The sequence below is a fragment of the Ooceraea biroi genome, chromosome 11 (genome assembly GCF_003672135.1).
Source record: "Ooceraea biroi isolate clonal line C1 chromosome 11, Obir_v5.4, whole genome shotgun sequence".
Classification (NCBI taxonomy): domain Eukaryota; kingdom Metazoa; phylum Arthropoda; class Insecta; order Hymenoptera; family Formicidae; genus Ooceraea; species Ooceraea biroi.
Window position 1 is genome coordinate 5,436,823 of NC_039516.1, and position 21,262 is coordinate 5,458,084.

The window sequence follows — 21,262 nt, forward strand, 5'->3', positions numbered from 1 at the left end:
TTATATTTTTAATAGATAATCGATATCTGTATTAGATCCTGCGGTATTATTTATGTCAACTATGTATCCTCTTATTTCTAAACAAATCTAGTTTAGTTATAAATTTATAGATATTTAATTTCTATTGAAGCGCGTATTACTTCCTGAATGTTGGAATTAGAAATCCGGTTACGTTTTGCGTGCATTTGCCAACAGCGTACCAGTTTATTCATCTAGACAATTAAACTCATTCCTCATTGCAGTGCAACATAGTAAAAAAAAGTGCATCGTGCGCGTCGTTCCAGAATGCTACTCGAGTGCACTTCCAGAAATCGTCGGTCTCGCGTGAGACGGGCATTTGCTTTATTCTTACTGCTTTATTCTTTATGCTTGTTTTTGTGGACGCTCGCGATTCAGTCGGCTACATGACAGAACTAGTTGTCATGGGCGAAACCTGTGCCTGCATCCATGCACTTCCGCGATACGATATGCATGTAGATACTCATTGACGCAATCTTGCACCTCAGACACGATATGGTTCCGCGATGCAACAAGTGGCTGACACGCATTCTGCACGTAATCCCGCTGTGCGTTACAACGGATTGCTCGCACGAGCGATTCGACGGCGCCGTCCTCGGCGCGCAAAGTGCTTCCGAATAAAGAAACCGATGACTAATTTCGTGCTACACCGGGTGTACCAGAGTAGCAGACTTACCACGATTAATTTGTATCCTGATCTTGATGTTCTAGTGAATTATCACATCATCAAAGTAAAAATGCTTGATTCCGGCTATAAATCCTACAAATCCTTACAATTTATTTCTGAAACAGTTTAATTCCATTTACGGTGGTATTTTCGTAAAATTGGATGCAATCCGGCGTTTAACGCGTCCGTTATGCAGGAATCCGTCACGCTGCATCAAGGCGCAGGATCCATCCCGTGTTCGCCTACTGTGTTCGTATAGTCAGTGATAAAGAAAAAGGAAAAATCTGGAGAGAGAGAGAGAGAAAGAGAGAGATCCGTGTGTAGTCCTTGTCCGAAAGCGTACCGCGAGTTGTCGAGAACCGCGTACACGTGGGCGCCACAGCCTTATAAGGATGCCCATAAGGAGCCTCTCTTGGCTCACCAAACCTCACCTTGCCTTGCCTTATCTTATCTTACGTCATTTGCCGTTCCCGTCCGTCGCATGCTCTAGTGTCTTGCATCCCCACGAAATCCATTCGCTCGCCTGCTCGCTCGTTTGCGCGCGTTCCTTCTTGAAGCCCAAATTCCACTTTCCCTTGTTGCCGCAGCGCTTGCTGCCGGTCCTTCCTACACGCATACATATGCAGATGTAGAGAAAAATCGTTTTGCTTGAACCTTTAACATTATGAAACTAAAGGGATCTCTCGTGGAAGAATACGAAGTTTTCGGCATATTTCCGAGCGTTTCAGAACGTAAGATTTCCTTGTGTTCAATACATTAGGTTTTTCGAAATTTCTGAAAGGAGGATAAATCCCGTGTTAAGGGGGTATTCTAGTGTAAAAGCGGAATTTGTATGCTATTTTGGTGAATTTTTTTTTTAAAAAGTATAAGGTTTTTTGAGGCAGGGTTTTCCCTGCTTATTCATACATATTTGGTGTATGTTTCCAAATTTTTGTATTAGACAATAACTATAAATAAGCGCTGCACATGATATTAAATAAGAACATGAAAAAAAAAAGTTGGTCCATGGTTCCCATGATTTCAGCTGTTCTGCTCATCTGAAACAAAAAAACCAAAGAGATTCTTAATTAGTATGAGTGTGGCTATAGCAGGTACCAGAATGAAAAAAAATGTTGAAAATTTAAAACATGACTTCATTGAGAAAATTAAGTTTCGATTTGTGCCATTTTTTTCACCATTGAAGGGCTGTAGAAATTCCAAAAAACAATATTTCGACTTTATTGTGGTAGGGGCTATAGCCACACATATACTGAAGATGTGTGCAAAAGCCTGAGTCAATTGATTAACTGGTTTTTGAGATATCATGGGAACCAATTTGAAAAACATGGTTTCGAGAAAAACACGTTTAAAGTTTTTCATACTGATTACATAGAGATAATGTTACTTACGATCAATCGGCTAGTCCAGGGCCATACAGGGGACATTCCTCTTGTTCGTAGAAGTCCTGCAGAGCTGATCTGTCTTCCCTGCGATTCATTCTCTGATCTCGAGAGAAGTTAGTGGAGCGCCGCTCCGAGCGGGTGACACGAGCTTCGTTCCGGGAGTTTGCGTACATCACCGCTTGCTGACCAATACTAACTCCCATCACGTTCATAAGTTTGAAAATTGGCATAAATCCTTTATTGAAAATTATAACTGCCAGGAATGTTGCTATTTCAACAACTTTCACGCCAGCATGGAGATGTTTTGGAGCAAAAGTCCAAATCAATGAATTTAGAGATTCATTGTACTATATAACCTGTACTATACAAAGGCTCCAATTCAAATGTACGACCTTCAAAGAATAACGATCTTCCGACCCTACCTAAAATACTAACAAAATGCTCTGTTGTGTGCCGCGCGGTCCAACCGCCGAGCGCGCGCCAGAGGTTATTTTCTATTAGGTGCTATTACTTTGTTAATTTTGCGAATCGGGCTAAATCTTCTCGCAGACGTATTTTCCATACCATATACTTGCAAAATATGCCAAAAAAAAAATTCGATTTTTCTGACATGCTACACTAGAATACCCCCTTAAGTGTACGAACATTTTTTTTTAGATAAGCTTTTAATGTCTCTTGTATGTCTTCAACTTCCTCCGAAGTTTTCTGTTCCCCTGATCGTATAATCTTCTCTAATAATACACAGATACCGGTTTTTAATTAATAGTTAGCACACATAAATGCACGATACTCAGCCTAATGTATCGTTAAATTATGGATCCCAAAACTTTAACGATCTCGAAGCATCGGCAATTCATGCACCAACATGAGAAATTGCCTCATTTCGTCCCGCGCTTAATTCCCTCTTGTGCGCCCACATGTATCCTGAGCTCTTCGAGCTCGAAGAGCTGGAAGAAGTAAGGCGATTGGCGAGGAAAATTTGCGTTTGCGAGATACGATATGTCCTCAAGTATCGCCCACATGCCCCGGATATCGCGGACGAAACTGGAACAACCGAGTCGCGATAGAAAGCAAATCGGCACAATGGCTCGCGGATCTCTTTTCAGGCGAAATGCCATTTTCATCGGCGACCGGAGGCGATGAGGCGAGAGCAGGAAGCGGAATGTCGATTCGCCGTCGTCCACGGTGATTAAAACCGCAGCAAAATGCGCACGCTCGCGTGACGCATTCGCCAGTAAATAGCGAGGTGTGTGCATCGATCTCTTGATTGTATCGCGCACATCGATCTTCAGGCCAACTGCAAATTCCATCGTACGCGGGAATTCTCCGCGAAACTGTATTGACGACAAGAATGACATTGCTGAAACCGTCGAATTTCACGCGGTTCTCACGTAAATTCCAATCATTCGCCAAATGCAACTCGGGCTTTCTATTTTTACGAAAGAATTAGTGATTAGTTACTTCTGTTACAAAATTTTGACGAGACCGTAGTGCCGCACGGAATCTACTTTATGTGAACTGTGTCAAGTAGATTCGTTTCGGCAGATAAAATATTCTCGTGCCAGGAATTTATATCGCAATCGATAAGAGGGAAAATTGAGAAAGACGTCGTGGCGGTGGAATATGTCGAAGATCGGTTATCATAGATCACTGTCATGTAAAATGAGAAGGCGACACGTTTCATTTTTGGCGCGTGGCCAAGGCACGCTCGATCCTACCGACGCGCGACGCGACGCTCGTCTTTATCAGTTTTACGAGAAATGCGGGGCATTGTTCGAAAGCACCTCCATAGAACACGAGACTTATCTGAACGTATGTACATTAGAAATATCAGAAAACAGTTTCTCGTAAGTGCGATAATTGTTGTACTATTGTATACAGTTATACGAAGAACCGTTCGCCATAGATAAAATTTTAATTAATGAGGGTGTTATCTAGAGCTCGTGCCATTTGTTGCGCGAATAATACTGTTATTTTAAGACACATGTAATGCAAGCATGTGTCTGATGCTATCAGGTATCTTAATTGATAAGGCTTGTAGTCTCAAGTTTTAATTGGTTTTCAAGGATTTCAACAGTTCTTACTTAATCGAACGAGCTTGTGTTGTAATAGCGTGCGTGTGTTCACGTGTCCTCTTCACGTGCGAATGCTGCACACAGACAGTTTTTAAAATCTCCACGTGAAAGAGGGCGACATAACATACTCGCCATATGTACCGCGCGCAAAACCGCCGGCGAGCATTATCACGAGAACATGTAAAAGCAGGAGCATAATGTGGCACTTAGCGCTAACTGTGAAGTGTGACGTATTTTAGGTATCACGTGATCGTGAAATATCTCTAATTACGGTATCATTAAATTAAACCCGAAAGGCAAGTTTGCTTTTATTGTTTCTTCCCAGTTACTAAGCATCATTCTATTCTCGCATTCTTTTCTATTAATTTATGCAAAATGAACGACATGCAATAATACTAAAATAAATATTAAAATCAGAATTAAATTTTAATATTAATTTTAATGATTCTTTTGTCATAAATCACATTGCGCCAATAGCAATTTCTGCGCGTGTAGGCAGTATTAATCCTGCTCAGATTCCACAATCCGATCGACGTAATCTATGAAAAATTCAATTTGTCATCTTCAGCCTCTCTGTCGATGCCTTTGAGTGCAACTATGCAACACATAGTGTTTGACACATATACTCAATACTCCTTCCCCAGGAGAACCTAGCCCAACCTTGTCAACATGGTAACCAGCTGTTCAGTGCCGGTAATCCAGCTGTAGAACTTTGTAGTCCAGTGAGCTCGATTCTGTCTGGTCGGTAACAAGCTTGAGTTCTCCAGCAAGTGGCGGTTCTCCGTGCCATCGTCAGGAACTAAAGAACGATGAAGTCCTGGCTTTTTTCCATCCATACTATTACACTGGTTTGTTCACACCTCTGTGCATTTAGTTAAATGCGCGATCGTCTGCTAATAATGCGTTAAAGCGTTCAGTGTGTGAATACGCCAGAGAAAGAAACTTTTTATCTTGAAAGTGTATCTGTGTATATATTTACACTTTCACTTTAATTCATTTTAAATTAAGTATTCTTATTAGCTTTCTAATAATTATTCTTCTCGTACATTTAGAGCTCGGCTGTCTGCATGTATCTTTATATTCGTTAAAATCTCTTGATTCCATATTCGAAAATTGCAGAGAAACTTTGACAAAGCGACCATTCTTCTTAATCTTTATTTTTAGTTTTTATCGATTGCGCTGCAAGCAAGGCCCGGAATTTACGTAACGCCTCGTGTAATTGGCTTTTCATTTTCATCTCCCTCAACGGGAGTATCCTCATGACGATATTCGAGGCACGTCGCGAGCAACAGCATCAATTTACACATGTACAAAGTGTTAAACTCTGTGGAGTCTGTTTTGTGTACCGGCGATGTAACATAACATCCTCCGTGCTCGCTTTACACGCGACGGATCTGCAGGCAGGAAGCTGCTGCTTAAATTTAATGTTCAATAGACCGTACGTACGGTTGGATCCCCGAACCGAGCATTTTAATGCCTCGTTTAATCGGGATGCGACCGAAATGTATTTGAATCGAAATCAGAGCTACGACGCGTGCCGATCGTACCGTTATTTCCGTCACGTTTCGATTTTGATCTTGCATTATGCATGGGAATCACGGACACCTGATTGTGTCGGGAAACAGATAGTTGATTAACATCATTCAAAACCACTGAATCATTATTCGCTTCCCGACATTAAAATCTTGCTTCAAATTATCGATGCTATATATTTTACGAATTCGTAATTATGATGATGATAGTTTTCTCCCTCTTTCTCCGTAAAACACCAAGTAAAATTTTTAAATTAATTTATAATAATTAATTAAAATATAATTAGAAGATGTAATTAAGGGGGGAGCCTGCTTTAGAACGTTGAAAATAAGGTATAATTTTACGAATTTTTTTGGAGAAACTATACAGCGGATCATTATAAAACTTTGATGCATTTATTAGTACATGTTTAAAGATAAAAAAAATTATTTTTTTATTTGAATATATCGCCTGTAGAGGTCGTCCTGGAGGCATCTTAGTGCAGCCGGCATTGTAAATTGGTGAGCATTCTCCTGCCTCCAAATTTCATCCAAACTGAAAAATTGAAATATTTTCTCGTTATTTATGAATTCCCATCGTTGATGAACCTTTAATATTCATAAAAACATTAAGTTAAACAATTACTTTTGCATGAAAAAGTTCAACAACTTTGCCCAAAAATCATACTTTTGTGTTCTAAGCTCCACCATTTTGGCACTTTTCAACTTTTTTCTGCTCTCTTTGGTTCATCGACGATGGGAATTCATAAATAACGAGAAGATATTTCAATTTTTCAGTTTAGACGAAATTTGGAGGCAGGAGAATGCTCACCAATTTGCAATGCCGGCGACGCGGCTGCACTAAGATTTCTCCAGGACGACCTCTACGAGCGATATATTCAAATAAAAAAATAATTTTTTTTATCTTTAAACATGTACTAATAAATGCATCAAAGTTTTATAATGATCCGCTGTATAGTTTCTCGAAAAACAATTCGTAAAATATACCTTATTTTCAGCGTTCTAAAGCATGCTCCCCCCTTAAGTTTGTTTGACTAACATTGAATGAAGACTTTAAATTTATCGGATATTTATGAATGTTTAGGGATTAAGGTGACGTCATAGATGCAATGAGGAGAAGCATTCATAATGATCGTACCTGTCAAAGCGAGGCGTATTTCCGTGATGCAGCAATTGTCTGTATGCGTAGGAAAGGCACGACTTCCGAGTACACTGTAAATAAATATGGGCTGGTACCGTGGTCACGCACCGGGAGCTTCGAGTCACATATCGCGAATACTAGATGAGCCTGGTGTAACATATCCTATAAGAGATCACCAGCGATCGATCAAGTCGCCCGAGATATATTTCTCCTTCGAAGCGTGGAATCTGTTAACGTTTCATGCATACGTTTCGAAATAATATAGCTTGGCAAGATTCGAAACCGTCTCTAAACGCGTATCTTAGGAAGAAAAGATTTTTAAAATTCTCACAGTTTTCTAAAATTAAATTAGCAGTTTAACATATTAAGCAATTTAATAAGTAAAACAGACTAAAATATTAAGGATTAATACTGATTTTCAATCATTTTGTATCCTTGATCGACTATGTATCTTTTTACGAGATACTTTTATTTTCAGTATATTCTTAATCAGAACATAAAAAGATTGTTGTTAAAGAAAAATAGATCCCAAATTTGCAGAGAAATTTATTCATGAAATCAGTACCGTGTCTCTATGAATTTTTATTTCTTTGTTATTGCGCTTATTATTGTATCGGGTCGGGAAAGTTAGCCGCGAAAATTCGCACGGTACCGTCTAATCGTTAACAGGGTTCCGTTAATGTTCCTCATTATCATTCGCGGTGTAATCGACGACTCGAATCGGTCGCGCCGTCAGTTCACCTTCAACCATCGCGCGGAGTACTCAATTCCGCCCGCGGCTTTGGGCAATTCCTCATCCTAGAATAACCCCTGAATTATTTGCCGTACACGGCCGCTCGGGAACTACTGTATATTGATTCTTCGAGTGACATTCGTGCCGTCGTGTTGCAAAGATCCGTGCGTCGTCACAATCGTGACATTAACCTTCGCAATACGGAGCTTGCGCAGGAAGCTCGATTGACATCTAAAACAAACGCAATTATGTTTGTTTTTTAATAATGTATAAAACTTACATAAAAATTGATATGATACGATAAAAATAATGAATATTATATAACATAACTTTATATAATTTAAATTATATAATATAATATATAATTTTTCTCTTCAATTACTTTATGAACTTGGTATTTTTCATTTGAGAGACACAGTTGACGTCGCAGCGTCTATCTTTTCTCTTCCTGGCTGAACACTTTGCGTGCATCTCGTCAGGCGGGATCGGTAATCGTAACCGATAGCGCATAACGTATCGAGGCTCATCCAGGCGAGCCGAGAAATTGTTTATGGGCCCCGAAGTGGGGGCCCCGTACCGGAGCTAAATTACTCGGTGGGCGTCATAATAAACGCATTTGTGAAACTGGTGAACGTTGTCAGTCGATCGGATCACGTCGCGCGATGCTGACACCGCATGATTTCCGATTTTCCCTTCGATCGCCGGGTCATCGCAAAATCCGCGAATGATTTGCATGAGTTTTCGACGTGACATTAATTATCCCGCCCTAGTTTCGTGCTATTAACCGCTTTGCCGCGTTACACGCTTCGTAATGACATAACGCCCGGGTGTTCAACGACAGTTAGCTGCACGAAAAATATAATCTAAACTTTGCACAACTGAGAATATAAAGTCGCGCTATATCGATAAAAATTTAAGGAACTCTGACGAAACTTTCGAATTAAGGATGTAAATTTTCCATTAAATTTTTTAATATCATAATTTTTAAACAATATAAATTTTAATATCATAATTTTTAAATGATAAATTGTTTATGAGAAGAGATGATAATTGTAGCAAAAAAATAAAGAAAATAAAGTAGAAAAAAAGTGAAAAATCAGACATTTAAAAATGTATTTTTATCGTCAAATTCAGGATTGACTGAAATTCCTTTTGTCGTTACCTGCATATCTGTAAATCCATAAATTACACCGAACATCTCCCAAGTGTAAGTGCGTTTATTCTTGGACCCCTCGGAAGAGCTGACCCCGCTGTTGCGAAGGGGTGAATATGTTCCCCGCGGGATAATAGCCGATCACGTCGAGCTTCGAAGGCAATGCAAAAAGGAAGACAACGCGAACGCGTCTTTCGGCCCTAAAAGCCTCTCTCCGCTTTTTTAAGATCGGAACGAAGCGCTCCTAAGAATTCGACGAATTTTTGCGGCAGCGTGGTGCGCGAAGCGGGCATCGTCCGGATTAAACCTGCACGTTCCCGCCGAGGAGACGCGGCGAATCGATCGCACGAGTCGTCCACAGTCCTTCGTCGCCTTCGATTCAACGATATCTTTAGTAATACCGTCTGTGAGTGAAACTGTTTGTGCGGAAATACGTAACAGTAAGAGCAATCGAAGTATAGGCGAATCGTCATCGATGCTGAAGTAGCATAAACGCAGTGCCAATCTATTCATCGACTTCAACAGCGTGGAATAATGGAACATGAGCTGGTTACAGAGACATCACCAGAGGGATGTAACAATATAATCTACCAGGAATTATGAGAATTCTGCTCGAGCTTTAATGTGGTCGAATCCCAGGAGACCGTTATTGATGATTCAGTAATTTGTAGGTACTGTGCTATCGCTTCAATAACTCTAAACATAGACACGTGATAGATAAATACTGGAAAAAATTTGCAAAAGTTTATCGGTGTTTTAGAAATTATTTTGACCGACAAGACGAATGGAACGTCGGCTTGATCACCAAGATACAGACATATTTATCAGTACCAGTGATAAAGTAATCTTCTTGCAAGATTTAATTTTTCGCTGATCATAGTGCGAGACAAATTTAATATGGATTGGTTATCTCTTTGCGTCTGTGGTGCAAAGGGCGACCTCGCCAACGGGAAGGCCAAGAAAGACAGGAAATGCAAACCTGAGAGTGGTAAAAAGAGCAAGAAATCCAAAAAGTGTTCCAAGCGGAAAGGATCTTCCAAAGCGTCTATTGACGAATCCTTGCACAAATCGCAAGACGAGCAGCAATTCGAGAAAGAAATTGTGGAAAAGAAATGGATGAACGGAGAGATCGTTAATTGCCACGACGAGCGCTCGAAGAGTCAGGTACTAGCGATTGATCAAGCCGATCCGGCAAAACTCAGCGATTCGCTGAGTAATACTTGGTCTTATCGAATCGAAGATTGTAATAATGCTGAAGAATCCTGCACAAATCCGGGAAGAAACGTGGATAAATCCGATCAAGAAACACGTAGTGTCGATCACGACGACGACGACGCGTTCGTGCCGCATTCAAGATGCACATCAAGCACAGTTGATGAAGATACAGAAAATGAAGTCAAGTATGCTTCAGATGAAAAAGGACACGACGAAGAAGCAAACCTGGATGATTCCGCGTCAAGATCAGCAATCTCCGAAGAGCTTGAAGATTCACCCTGGATATCGGAAGTCGAGGACAAATCGACTGCGACAATAGAATCAAGTTTTAATAGAAAGCTTGAGGAAAGGATCTCGTCTAGAATCAATTTTTCCAATAAGGAGCGAGAGACTTTGGGAACGACTTTTCCAAGAAAGGATCCGAGAAATGCGCTTCCGCCGATCAAGAAGAGATCCTGTGCGAAGACGTGGAATTGTACAAATAACGAAGAGCGACAAAGAAAACAAGCGAATAAGTTCGGTTTTAAGAAAAACGCAATGTGCGAACAACGGGAGATTCGGCGAAAATTGAACTCTTGCAGTTTCGAAATTGGACCGTTTGAGGGTGAAGAGCGAAGTGGGAAAACCAGGAGTCGGACCGAAGGATCCATGATACCCAGACTTGCATCCCCTATGCGACAAGAGATAAACTCGCTCAAAAGCGATAAATCGGACATTGTGCAAAATGGTACATTGTTGTGCGTAGACTCTTTAAAAAAAGAAATAATAAAATTTTTAATTAAAAAGGTTGACATGGATCAGAGTTTCGGACTTGGAAATATAGACCTACAATTAAACTATTGAAAGAAGAAAAATTTATTTCAAATTTAAGGAAGATAATATTATTTATTTTTATAGTTTTGTATTTTATATTACTTACATTTTTGTTTATATATACTTAAATTTGAAACAACGTATGCTCAATAGATAGTCGACGATCATATGATCGTATTGTATGTTATTATTATAATTTTTACCTATTGCAATGTACAATTTTTGTTTCAGGTCGCGTTCACTCGGCAGTCGTCTCCGGTGTCAATTTAGAGCAGCGCACCGTAACCGTAGAATGGTTCGAGAGGGGAGAAACCAAAGGCAAAGAGGTAAGTGCGCTCATAAATTATTCTGTTGCATTTACGATTACTCAGAATCGGGGGCTTACAGCGTAAAAAAGGATTTTTTAGTTCATTTAAATTTTTATATTGAAGGGATAAGAGATTTATTGGATCTTTTAGATACATGGATTGGAATTTCTAGCTCTCTCTCTATTAAAATTAATTGGAGTTATTTAAAATACATAATGAATAATATTTTCTTATATAGCAACAAGATATAAAATAACATTTACTGCCAATCTCTTTAATTTTTAAAACCTATATTAAATGCTGGAGAGTACGTGTATATTTATAAAAATATTTAAATGTAAATCTTTTTTCGGCAATTGCTTTGTTTTGTGCTCTAGATTTATAATAATAAAAATACATAATTCCGGCATGATAGGCTGTGACATAGCCATTAAGTACAAACTATGGTTTTATTGACGTTCGTCTAAAATGTCGCGTTACAAGTTATGTTTCCCCTCGCAATTTCGCTGCGCCCAACTGCAATATTTCAATTTCGCGCATTCGTAGGTCACGGTTATTTGGCTATTTTCAATTCTGAGCTTATGCAATGCCATGGGGGCTAACGTGCAACCGGCTAATGGGAGCGCGAGTCTATTTCCGACAGGCTTGAAAGTCAGGTCTGCCGTCAGTCAAGCCGGTCCGGTCGAGCGTGGCTTTTGCAAAAAATCATACCGCAATACAACAGTAGAGATAAGACTTGTGAAAATGTGATTTTCTGATCATGAACAAAGTACCGTACGATAACTTTACATTTCTCCTTAATGCGGCAAAAATCGTGAACATCGTCTGAAATTTCGCAATTTTCTATAATATTTCGTGAATAAATGTTGAATGTTAAATTCGAAAGAATTGACTGTCTATTACGTATTAGTTTTGGAGAGTTCTCTTAATTTAACTTCAATTTTGCCGTGTAATTCCGAAATTGCGCGACGAGATAGACATTAATTCGTGAGTCATGCATCATCAAAGTCTTATTCCACGTCGAAAGGTAATTAAAATCATGACTTGTTTGAGAAAGTTTTTACTGACTATGATCCATCGAATATCACTCTTGTATAAATAATTTCTATTCCCATTTTACATATCTTATATTTTATTAATTACACCAATTGCAAAGGAAAAATAGGGACAATCTTAATATTGTATCTGCTTTGAAATTGATATTCATTGTATATTAAATTGTCTAAAAAAAATCTAACAGACATTTGTGGATTCGTGTGATTTTCCCCAGGTGGAAATCGACGCGATTCTCGCCTTGAATCGCGATCTGAGCCAGAAGATGGCACCACCGCCGCAAGTGATGAACAACCAGATGCTATCCTCGAAACCAAGGGTACGTATAATTAAATTGACTTTTCAAAATTTCTTTCGGCGTCGAATGATGCATGCTGAATCATTTAAAGCGTGCTTAACAACCGCTCGTAGGATCAATCGAATTTTGGAAGATGCAGAAGCTATGTGTATTTTCTCTTAAATCACAAAGACTTCTTAATGTTAGGACACCTGTAAACAAACATATATTAATATATTGACGACAAAATTAATTAGATATCCTATTTTTGATCTAAATTTGCAAATAAATTTTAAACCGAAAAATCTTTAAGTTTAAGAATCGGAAATTATTTCGATCTGATAAATCGACGGAATAGGGCGATTGTATAGGTACTGCTGCCGTATAGGCAAATTCGCTAATATTTTCGCCATCGTTTGCCGGAAGCGTTCAGACGTTGACGCGCGCGTGCCACTTCGCGAAGGGTTGTGCCCCACGCCGAGGGTTTAAACGGGCGAACGCGTAAATTCCCGGTCGATCATCGACTGTGGGACCGGTGAATTCTGTTTACCGGTTGCCCTGGCTACGTGGAGTAGCCTCGCTCCTAAAATGGAAAGAATAATCCGATCCCGCGTCTCGTGGCGTTTACACCGCGGTAGACATGTTCCAGTACCTGTACGTCTTTCAGGTAGGATTCAGTCCCCCCATCTCTCGTAATCGGTCCTCCAGGAGGTCCCCCGAATTTGACGGGACGATGACGCGGCATCTCCGATTTCGGTCGCGTCTTCAGCTTTCCTGTCACGTGGAGCGCCTGAACAAACTTTCGCTGCAGAAACTTACATCGTGCTTTTGTTACTTTCTCTTTTATTTTTGTAAACTTGGATTCGAGCTAAATCTCCATATTCCGAAAGGTTATAGAAATCTGATTTGATGCAGGTTCGACTCGTTTCTTGATTATACTTGCGCTAACATGTGACAGTCGCGGTGCGGTAGGTGTATACGCTATAGTGTGTACGAAAATTCCGTGAATTTTTGTACGTTTATGTGTTTTAATTATATCTAAATTTAAAACTAAAAATATCTGTTAACTTTCCGAAGGTGATTATTGCTGGGCAACTAAATATACTTACACGTGAAATTTATATTGAATTATATATATATAGAAAGATAGAAATATTTGGGCAAAGCAGAAGAATACTTCCTATAAAATCATTTATCTGAGACTAAAGAGATTAAAGCTTGAAAGGCAATTACGCAGCTCGGGGAGTCTGGGATCCAAACGATTCACAGGCTCGAACGTCCAAGGGCTCCGCAACTTATACATATTCACTTATATATGTAAAATCTCAGAACACATAAATTTCCTGAAGAAATTCTCACAAATAATTCACTGAGAAAAACCGATGTCACTCCCACTACTAACATGGTAACATCTTTTTTTTTCCTCCATGGACGCTGCTCATAATCACGGACCTCGTGTTGTCGACGATGGACCACCGACCGCCTATCCCCGGGCAAAACCGGTCGATAACAAACCGATCTCGAATACGAAACCCGTCGTCTCGGCCATCACTCATCCGCTCCGCAAAATTGCCGTCTTTCTTAACGATCCTCCCTCTTATCGATCCCCTCGAGCGGCTCCGTCAATCGCGCGGGTTAATCGCTCGATTGAGTTAACCCATTAAAATTGACCCCGTGACCGCGACGTAATCCTCTAAGGAGCCGGACTCCTCGGCTGAGGAGGACGAGGGGGTCGACGAGTCGGAGAACCAAGAGGAGGGCTCTCTCGGACGCCATGGCGGTCACACCGCAAGAAACGGCCTCGCATCCGCAACGCTTCCTGTACGAGTCACATCTCGTCTCTCGGTAACGCGCACCTTTTCCCCCAATCACCGCAACATACATAATCCCTCACGGCAGCAACGAACCTCCGAGGCCGCGACACGGTCACCGAACTGATCTTAGCATCTTCCGCGACACCGGTTCTACGGTACTTTATTACAATTCTTTTTTTTATTGCGCTCGTATCGTGAAGTAGTGCGTGAGGAAATACGGGGTGCACTAGAATATGAATCTTTAAAATTGTTTAACTTACGGGAAGCTACTACTTACTTTGCTTTACATTTATTGGATTGATTAGATGATTAAAACATATATTTAATATGCTTTTTTTATAAGTTTTGTATAATTAGATAAAGGATAGCATTTTATGATTTCATTAAATATTTTGTGCGCTTATGTTATAATTTTTTGCGAATCCATTATTTATTGTTTTGTAGAAAATTGCTTAAAATTAACGTGAATTAATTCCTTGTGTGTCTGAAAATAATGTTCTAAAAATAATTAAAACCATACGGTTCCAATTTACGGACACAAAATACCTTCGATTTTTGCAAAGTTGTAGCAATAGCTAAATGAAGAAGATGCTAAAGGAGCGTTCACGGCCTCGCACTATTTTTCCGTCACTAGCCTGACATCGGCTTTTCCAACCCGACCAACCACTAGAGCACCAGTCGCTAATATTTCTTTTCACCCATTTCGCACTGACTTGAATCCGATAGGGATCACAAGGGTGGCTATCCCGAGACAACATATCCAACCGACAGCTAGCGAGAATCGCAAGGTTTTCTTTTAATTTTGTTCGTGGCTACAATCGCGCAGGCTCGCATACAACCAAATGGAAAATCGCGCAATTGCCCAGTTCTGAGAGAGAGTGGGTCAAAAACCGTGATATTACGGGGCGATCGATAGACCGCGTCTTATCCCGCATCCTGCTCTGAGCGTCCGACGTTTCGTCGGATTGTCGGAACGCAGACACCCACCGAGAAGGGAGAAATGTATTATACACCGGCTTCTCGAAGGAAGCACCGTTTTGTTTCTCATTTGCAGCACCCCGTAGATTGTAAGGTACACCCTTCTTCGTTGCACGCGAAGAAAGACTCACCATCCTCTTTGACTTAAATGACTGAACGTGATCTGTTTTCTTTATTTTCAGCACTCAACCAGACCGTCAATACCAGTGAAAGGTACGTGCCAACGACTTCTGTCACCTCTTCTTATCTCGTCGTAACTTCGTTAAGCGAGGTGGTATCAATCCTCGGGGAAACGTCCGGTCTTACAGTGTTTTTGCTGGCTTACCAGCTCTGCTTGATAATCATGCAAGAGAAATGCGCGTGAGACGAACGAGACCTATATTTCGCGTTTCGGAACGTTTCCGTTGAAAAACGAGCCGTCTTCCGTTCAAAGACACGGTTTGGTCGTATTCTTCAGCTACGCTCGATAACGCTTGATAAAACGAGGCTAATCACATGCGTTTGCTCGCACCGTTCTATCTATATTTTCTCACCGATCGCGAGTATTTCGGTGTTAAGAAAACAGAAAAGGATGTTTAATGGCCGCATCGATTTCTACGGTTTATTTTTCCTGATTTGCACGGATTATCGCGGGCGATAATATATAGAGTTTTCTCATTCAAATCATTAATTTCATGGCTGGACATCGGGGTTGTGTGCATGTGTCGTCGTTTCACCCAGATAAGTTGAGTAGTCGACGAGCCTGGTTGTACGTGTGTATAGTCAGACCGTGACTATCGATGTTCGTGTGCTGTACGCTGCAAGGTAGGCAGCACAAGGGCAAGGACCCCGGCGGCACGTACGACGCGTACACCACTCGCGAGGGGGTGTACCTTGCTGACCTCTCTCGAACACTATTCGATCTATCCCGGCCGCAGTGTGCGCTTCCCGGTGCGGAAAGTCGCTCGTTCCGCAATCAGGTCTTCACGAAAATTCAATTCGAAATTTCGCGTGCGCGTCTGCGTCGCCATGAGATTCGATCCGCTCGCCTATTGCTTCAGGAGGAAAAACAAGATCCGCGACAGCAAGAGCACGAACGTCGCCGGCGACAACCGGATCTTGACGCTTCGTATCGAAGACGACGACGCCGGTAATCTTGATCGAGTGAAAACGTGTGCTTTTTGATCGTTCCGCAACGTTTACCTCGCGATAAGTGTGAGAGTGAAACGGAAATTTAACATAAAAGTAGATACTTCGCGCGAAATCTTTGAGAACAGCAGGCAAAGCGCGATTGTGTTTAAAATTATGAATACTCTTTGAAATTTTGCCTTATTATATTACATCAGAAACGCGATTTTTCCTTCTTATTATATACTTATTATATACTTATTATATACGTGTAAGGAAAAAAGGATGGTGAACTTTAACATGTCACTACGGGAAGGACTGAAGAGGATAGATCGAATAGAGTCCTAAAAAAATTTACCTTTTCATTTAGTACCAATCCTGACAAAATGAATCGAAACGTCGCGGGTGGAGACAATACATTAATCTTCCTACTGATGTTTCAGCGGGTTCGAATAGACAGTTATCACGGCCAACGGGTCGGCCGACGAATATAATGACATCAACCACGTCGGTTAATGGGCACGGCGACTCAGTTTCGGGGCTTACGGGACGCCGGGAAGTCGAGAACATACCTCCGACGCCGACAACGACTGTGACGCAGTTTAATGTGGCAACCCCGGTGCAGAACACTAGACAGCAGAAACAGGCGCAGCAACAGGCGCAGCAGCAACAACAGCAACAGCAGCAGCAACAACAACAGCAGCAGCAGCTGCAGCAGCAACAGGCGCAGGTGGAGAATGGCCGAGGTAGACGGTCCAACGTTGTCAAGGAAGTCGAGAGACTCAAGAAGAATAGAGAGGAGAGGAGGCAGCGGCAGGCAGAGTTGAAGGAAGAGAAGGAAGCGCTGATGAATCTGGATCCGGGTAATCCGAATTGGGAGTTTCTCGCCATGATAAGGTTGGTGGAGGCAAGATCAAAGATTAATACTAGGTGTCGTTCATTGCTTCACATTTATCTTATTTATTTTTCGCAGAGAATACCAAAACAGTATAGAGTTTAGGCCGTTGCGGGAGACTGACGCCGTGGAGGATCACCAGATCACCGTGTGCGTGCGGAAGCGTCCGCTTAACAAGAAGGAGCACGCGCGAAAGGAGATCGATGTGATCAGTGTGCCTAGCAAGGATCAAATGGTGGTGCACGAGCCCAAGTCCAAGGTCGATCTCACCAAGTACCTCGAGAACCAGATCTTCAGATTCGATTACGCGTTTGATGAGACTTGCAACAATGAGATAGTCTACAAGTACACAGCTAAGCCGCTGGTACAGACGATCTTCGAGGGCGGCATGGCTACGTGCTTCGCATACGGGCAGACTGGTAGCGGCAAAACCCACACGATGGGCGGCGATTTCAACGGCAAGACGCAGGATTGCAAGAAGGGCATCTACGCCATGGTTGCCAAGGACGTGTTCAAGTGCCTGAAATTGGCGAAGTATCGGCCTCTCAATCTGGTTATTTCCGCTAGCTTCTTCGAGATTTATTCCGGCAAGGTGTTCGATCTGCTGGCGGACAAGGAGAAGCTGAGAGTCCTGGAGGACGGCAAGCAGCAGGTTCGTTTTATTACTGAAATAAGAAATTAATGGGTTAAAGTTTGTTAAGAAACTATTTATATTTGATTAGAAATTTATCTTATGCGAATTGAAATTATGATTTAGACCTAATGGTTAATTTAACTTTCTTGCTTGCAGGTGCAAATAGTAGGATTAACAGAGAAGGTTGTCGAAACTTGCGACGAGGTGTTGAAGTTGATACAGCACGGGAACAGCGCCAGAACGAGCGGTCAGACTAGCGCCAACTCCAACTCTTCGCGATCTCACGCAGTATTCCAGATAATAGCGCGCGTCCCGGGCACGCACAAGGTGCACGGAAAGTTCTCGCTCATCGATCTTGCTGGTAATGAAAGGGGTGCCGACACGTCGTCTGCCAATAGGCAAACTCGTGAGTGTGAATGCATATATTTAAATTTTTAACAACCGAAATCGGCTGACGTTTCTAATTAATAGTCTGAGTCTGATTTTGGCCTGCTGGCGTAATTAATGTTCATGTTGAAATTTTTAGGAATGGAGGGCGCTGAGATTAACAAATCTTTATTAGCATTAAAAGAGTGTATACGCGCGTTAAGCCGTAAGGGCACGCATCTGCCTTTCAGAGCGAGCAAGCTGACTCAGGTGCTGAGGGACAGCTTTATCGGTGAAAAATCAAAAACGTGCATGGTAAATTACTCGATAATTATATTACCGCGTGTAAAAATACTGAAAAATAAAACTTCGGCACTGTGCGTTTGCAGATAGCGATGATCAGTCCTGGGATGAGTTCCTGCGAGCATTCCCTAAATACACTGAGATATGCTGACCGAGTGAAGGAGTTGGCGGCGACCGATCCCACGGAAATAAAAGTTTCACCGACGGACGATGAGCGGGGTATGAAGATTGAGGAACAGGGGAACAACAGCGTGCTGTCGGACAGCGACTTAGCGCAGCTTCGATCTCTCAACGTGAGTACACATTTCTAAATGCATGAAAAAAGTGAAAACTCATTAAAATTTTGTAACGTGAAAATAACTATTAAATCTTTTTTACGTAAGTTTGCAAAGTATTTAAGCAATAATTTACTATTTTAATGAGTAACTTCTTTTTTCGTAGGAGGGTGAACTTTCGCAAGATTTGTACACCTTCCACGAGGCGGTGTCTGCTCTACAAATGCTTGAGGAAGAAGTGTTGGATATGCACAAACTGGTCATGGATAATACAACTAAATTTCTTAACAATTCGCACAGCGTGTTCAGCGCGACTCACGAAGTGGATTATGATCAAGAAGGTAAGCTGTATTCACTTCCGTTTGCACGTTTACGTTTTTCTATCCGTTCGTTAGCGCTTTCATCTTCTTTTTTTTTACACTGTATTATATATCGTACGATATGCACTTTTAAATAGAAATTAAACGAATTCTTGATCTGTGTTTCACGTTATCACGCGGACATTAATTCTTTTTTTACTTATGAGGAAATCAATTTTTGAGAGTAATATATTTGGAAGACTTTCGGTGTCAGGTTGCGCTCGTACACTTCGAGATCGTTTCACTAATAACTTGTAATAAAACCTGAAAAAAAGAAAAAAAAAAGCGAAAAAGAAAAACGTACAAGACGCTGTACTTGCCGGTATCACAGTGCATGGCATTTTATGACAGATTCGCACGGTAAGACTAAGGCAAATTCGACCGTCGCGTTAAATCAACCCCGGAGAAGCAGCACGTCGACGATAAACGCGACGATAATGATAAAAGATGACACGGACAACGTATCGGACAGTGACGCGCAGTCGGTCATAAACGCATCGAAAATTGATATAACCGCAAAGAATTCGCTCAAGTCTCCATGGAAGGACGAAATGGCATTGCAAAATGATCTCAGCTCCGAGGAGGACTCGAACATTCTTCCTCGCGCAACCCCAATTGTCGGTTCTAAGAAGTCTGTCAAGAAGAAAAGCATGACACCCAGCCATATCGTTCGAAAGATTTCATCAATGAGAAAGAATTCGCCAATGATGGAGCGCTCGATACAAAGATCCAATCAAAGCTCATTGCACAAGTTGTCGAGTAAAAAAAAGTCATCGAAGTATCATTGGTCCGGTACGTTCCGTACTAGAAAGAATCTGTTCCACAAAAACATGCGTGATAATACGGTTTTTTTGCTGCACGATGACGTGTCGGAGGAGAACGATCAGCTGACGGCTTACAATTACAACTGCGAGAACTTCGCGAAAAAGAAATTCACAGACAACGGGGACATTTACTACCCGAACGAGTTCGATTCGCAGACGAGCGACGACTCGGAAAACAAGTGGATTGGCTGCCAGCCTTGTATTGACATTTGCACGAATGAATATGATGGATCTGATAATTTTAAAGACTACGTTATCCAAGAAGATGACGGCGCGTTGCCAGGAGCGACTTTTGACGTTAATATAAATTTCAGAAGAATGACAGATATAGATAATAAAGATAATAGCACGTGTAACATTGACTCACGTGCAAACGAACAAAACAATTCTACCGTTCTACATTCTCCGTTTGCCCATTCTACGACAATCCTTTCGCCAAAGATCGAATCGAACGGCACAAAAGTAATTCGAGATATTGAGAGGAAATCTAATGTTCGATCACGACGTTTTGAAGCGTGGTGCCTTTTACTGTCTTTTCTCAAAAACGTTTTCTTGTTCTTGCTATTACCGGCGATATATATTACATTTTTTATTTATGTGCAACGAGCAGGAAATTGAAAAGTGAAGTAACATGTAATTGTAACATGTCCACAGTGCGAGTCAAATACGTTTAAACGCATTTTAAATTCTACTTAGTGATTTTAGTTTTATGTTATTTTATTTATTATAATTTTTATATAGTTTTATTATTATAGAATTTTATAGATTTACTGTACAGAATAATTCTTAGTATGTCAGAAAATTATTTATGTAAAAAGTTTGTTGGAGAATACTATTGCATAATTTTAATTACACGTTAAAAGTACATTCCTTCGAGAGTTGAGCACTTGTGTCGTTTGAGCTTGACTGTATGCTTGGCTGTTTGAAGTGTCTTGCCGAATACACTAATTCTGTGTGTGCTATGATGTTACATTTTATAGTTTTGCAATATACACATCGCAGAAACATTCCGTAGCGATACTTTACGCAGCACTCGTTCTAATCGCGTAAAATCGTATTTTAAATAAATGAATTCGCTACGACGTATAATATTTGCATAACTATCATATATAATTTTAAAGTGCGCGTCACCATTTTGTTAATGTTACTAGTGTTTGTAAGCTAGCGATTTTGTATACGACCATGTACAGTTTTACGATTACACGTAATATAATTATAGCGTAGCGAAATAATGTAAAATTACCTCATGTGCCTATATATCTGCACACTAAAAGTCACACTGCATTGTATACATTACCGCATTATAAAAGATACTTGATGTAATACTAGAAAACCTTGCA

At 40.9% G+C, this 21,262-nt stretch overlaps 2 protein-coding genes across 9 annotated transcripts in view; both read left to right on the forward strand.

The window, feature by feature from the left end:
• Window positions 1-21,262, forward strand: part of LOC105275881 (kinesin-like protein Klp10A) — a 37,390-nt gene that overhangs the window by 11,522 nt on the left and 4,606 nt on the right. For 2 of the 8 annotated variants that reach the window (XM_026973588.1, XM_020030540.2), the window contains exons 2-11: window positions 10,961-11,055; window positions 12,308-12,409; window positions 14,066-14,212; window positions 15,342-15,372; window positions 16,710-17,163; window positions 17,240-17,813; window positions 17,952-18,201; window positions 18,322-18,476; window positions 18,551-18,757; window positions 18,906-19,080. In XM_026973588.1, coding sequence (XP_026829389.1) covers window positions 10,961-11,055; window positions 12,308-12,409; window positions 14,066-14,212; window positions 15,342-15,372; window positions 16,710-17,163; window positions 17,240-17,813; window positions 17,952-18,201; window positions 18,322-18,476; window positions 18,551-18,757; window positions 18,906-19,080 — 2,190 coding nt within the window. Of the gene's footprint in view, window positions 1-8,961; window positions 10,644-10,960; window positions 11,056-12,307; window positions 12,410-14,065; window positions 14,213-15,341; window positions 15,373-16,709; window positions 17,164-17,239; window positions 17,814-17,951; window positions 18,202-18,321; window positions 18,477-18,550; window positions 18,758-18,905; window positions 19,081-21,262 lie in introns of those variants that run through there. The other 6 variants (XM_026973584.1, XM_011333059.3, XM_026973585.1 and 3 more) reach the window with 6 other exon arrangements.
• On the forward strand, window positions 19,087-21,257 carry LOC113561451. Its single transcript, XM_026973589.1, has one exon. The coding sequence runs from the start codon at window positions 19,443-19,445 to the stop codon at window positions 20,538-20,540; it is 1,098 nt and encodes a 365-aa protein (XP_026829390.1). The 5' UTR covers window positions 19,087-19,442; the 3' UTR covers window positions 20,541-21,257.

Bases quoted from the DNA above. Each gene is read 5' to 3' on its own strand.
- LOC113561451 (XM_026973589.1), top strand. From the start codon at position 19,443: ATGACAGATTCGCACGGTAAGACTAAGGCAAATTCGACCGTCGCGTTA.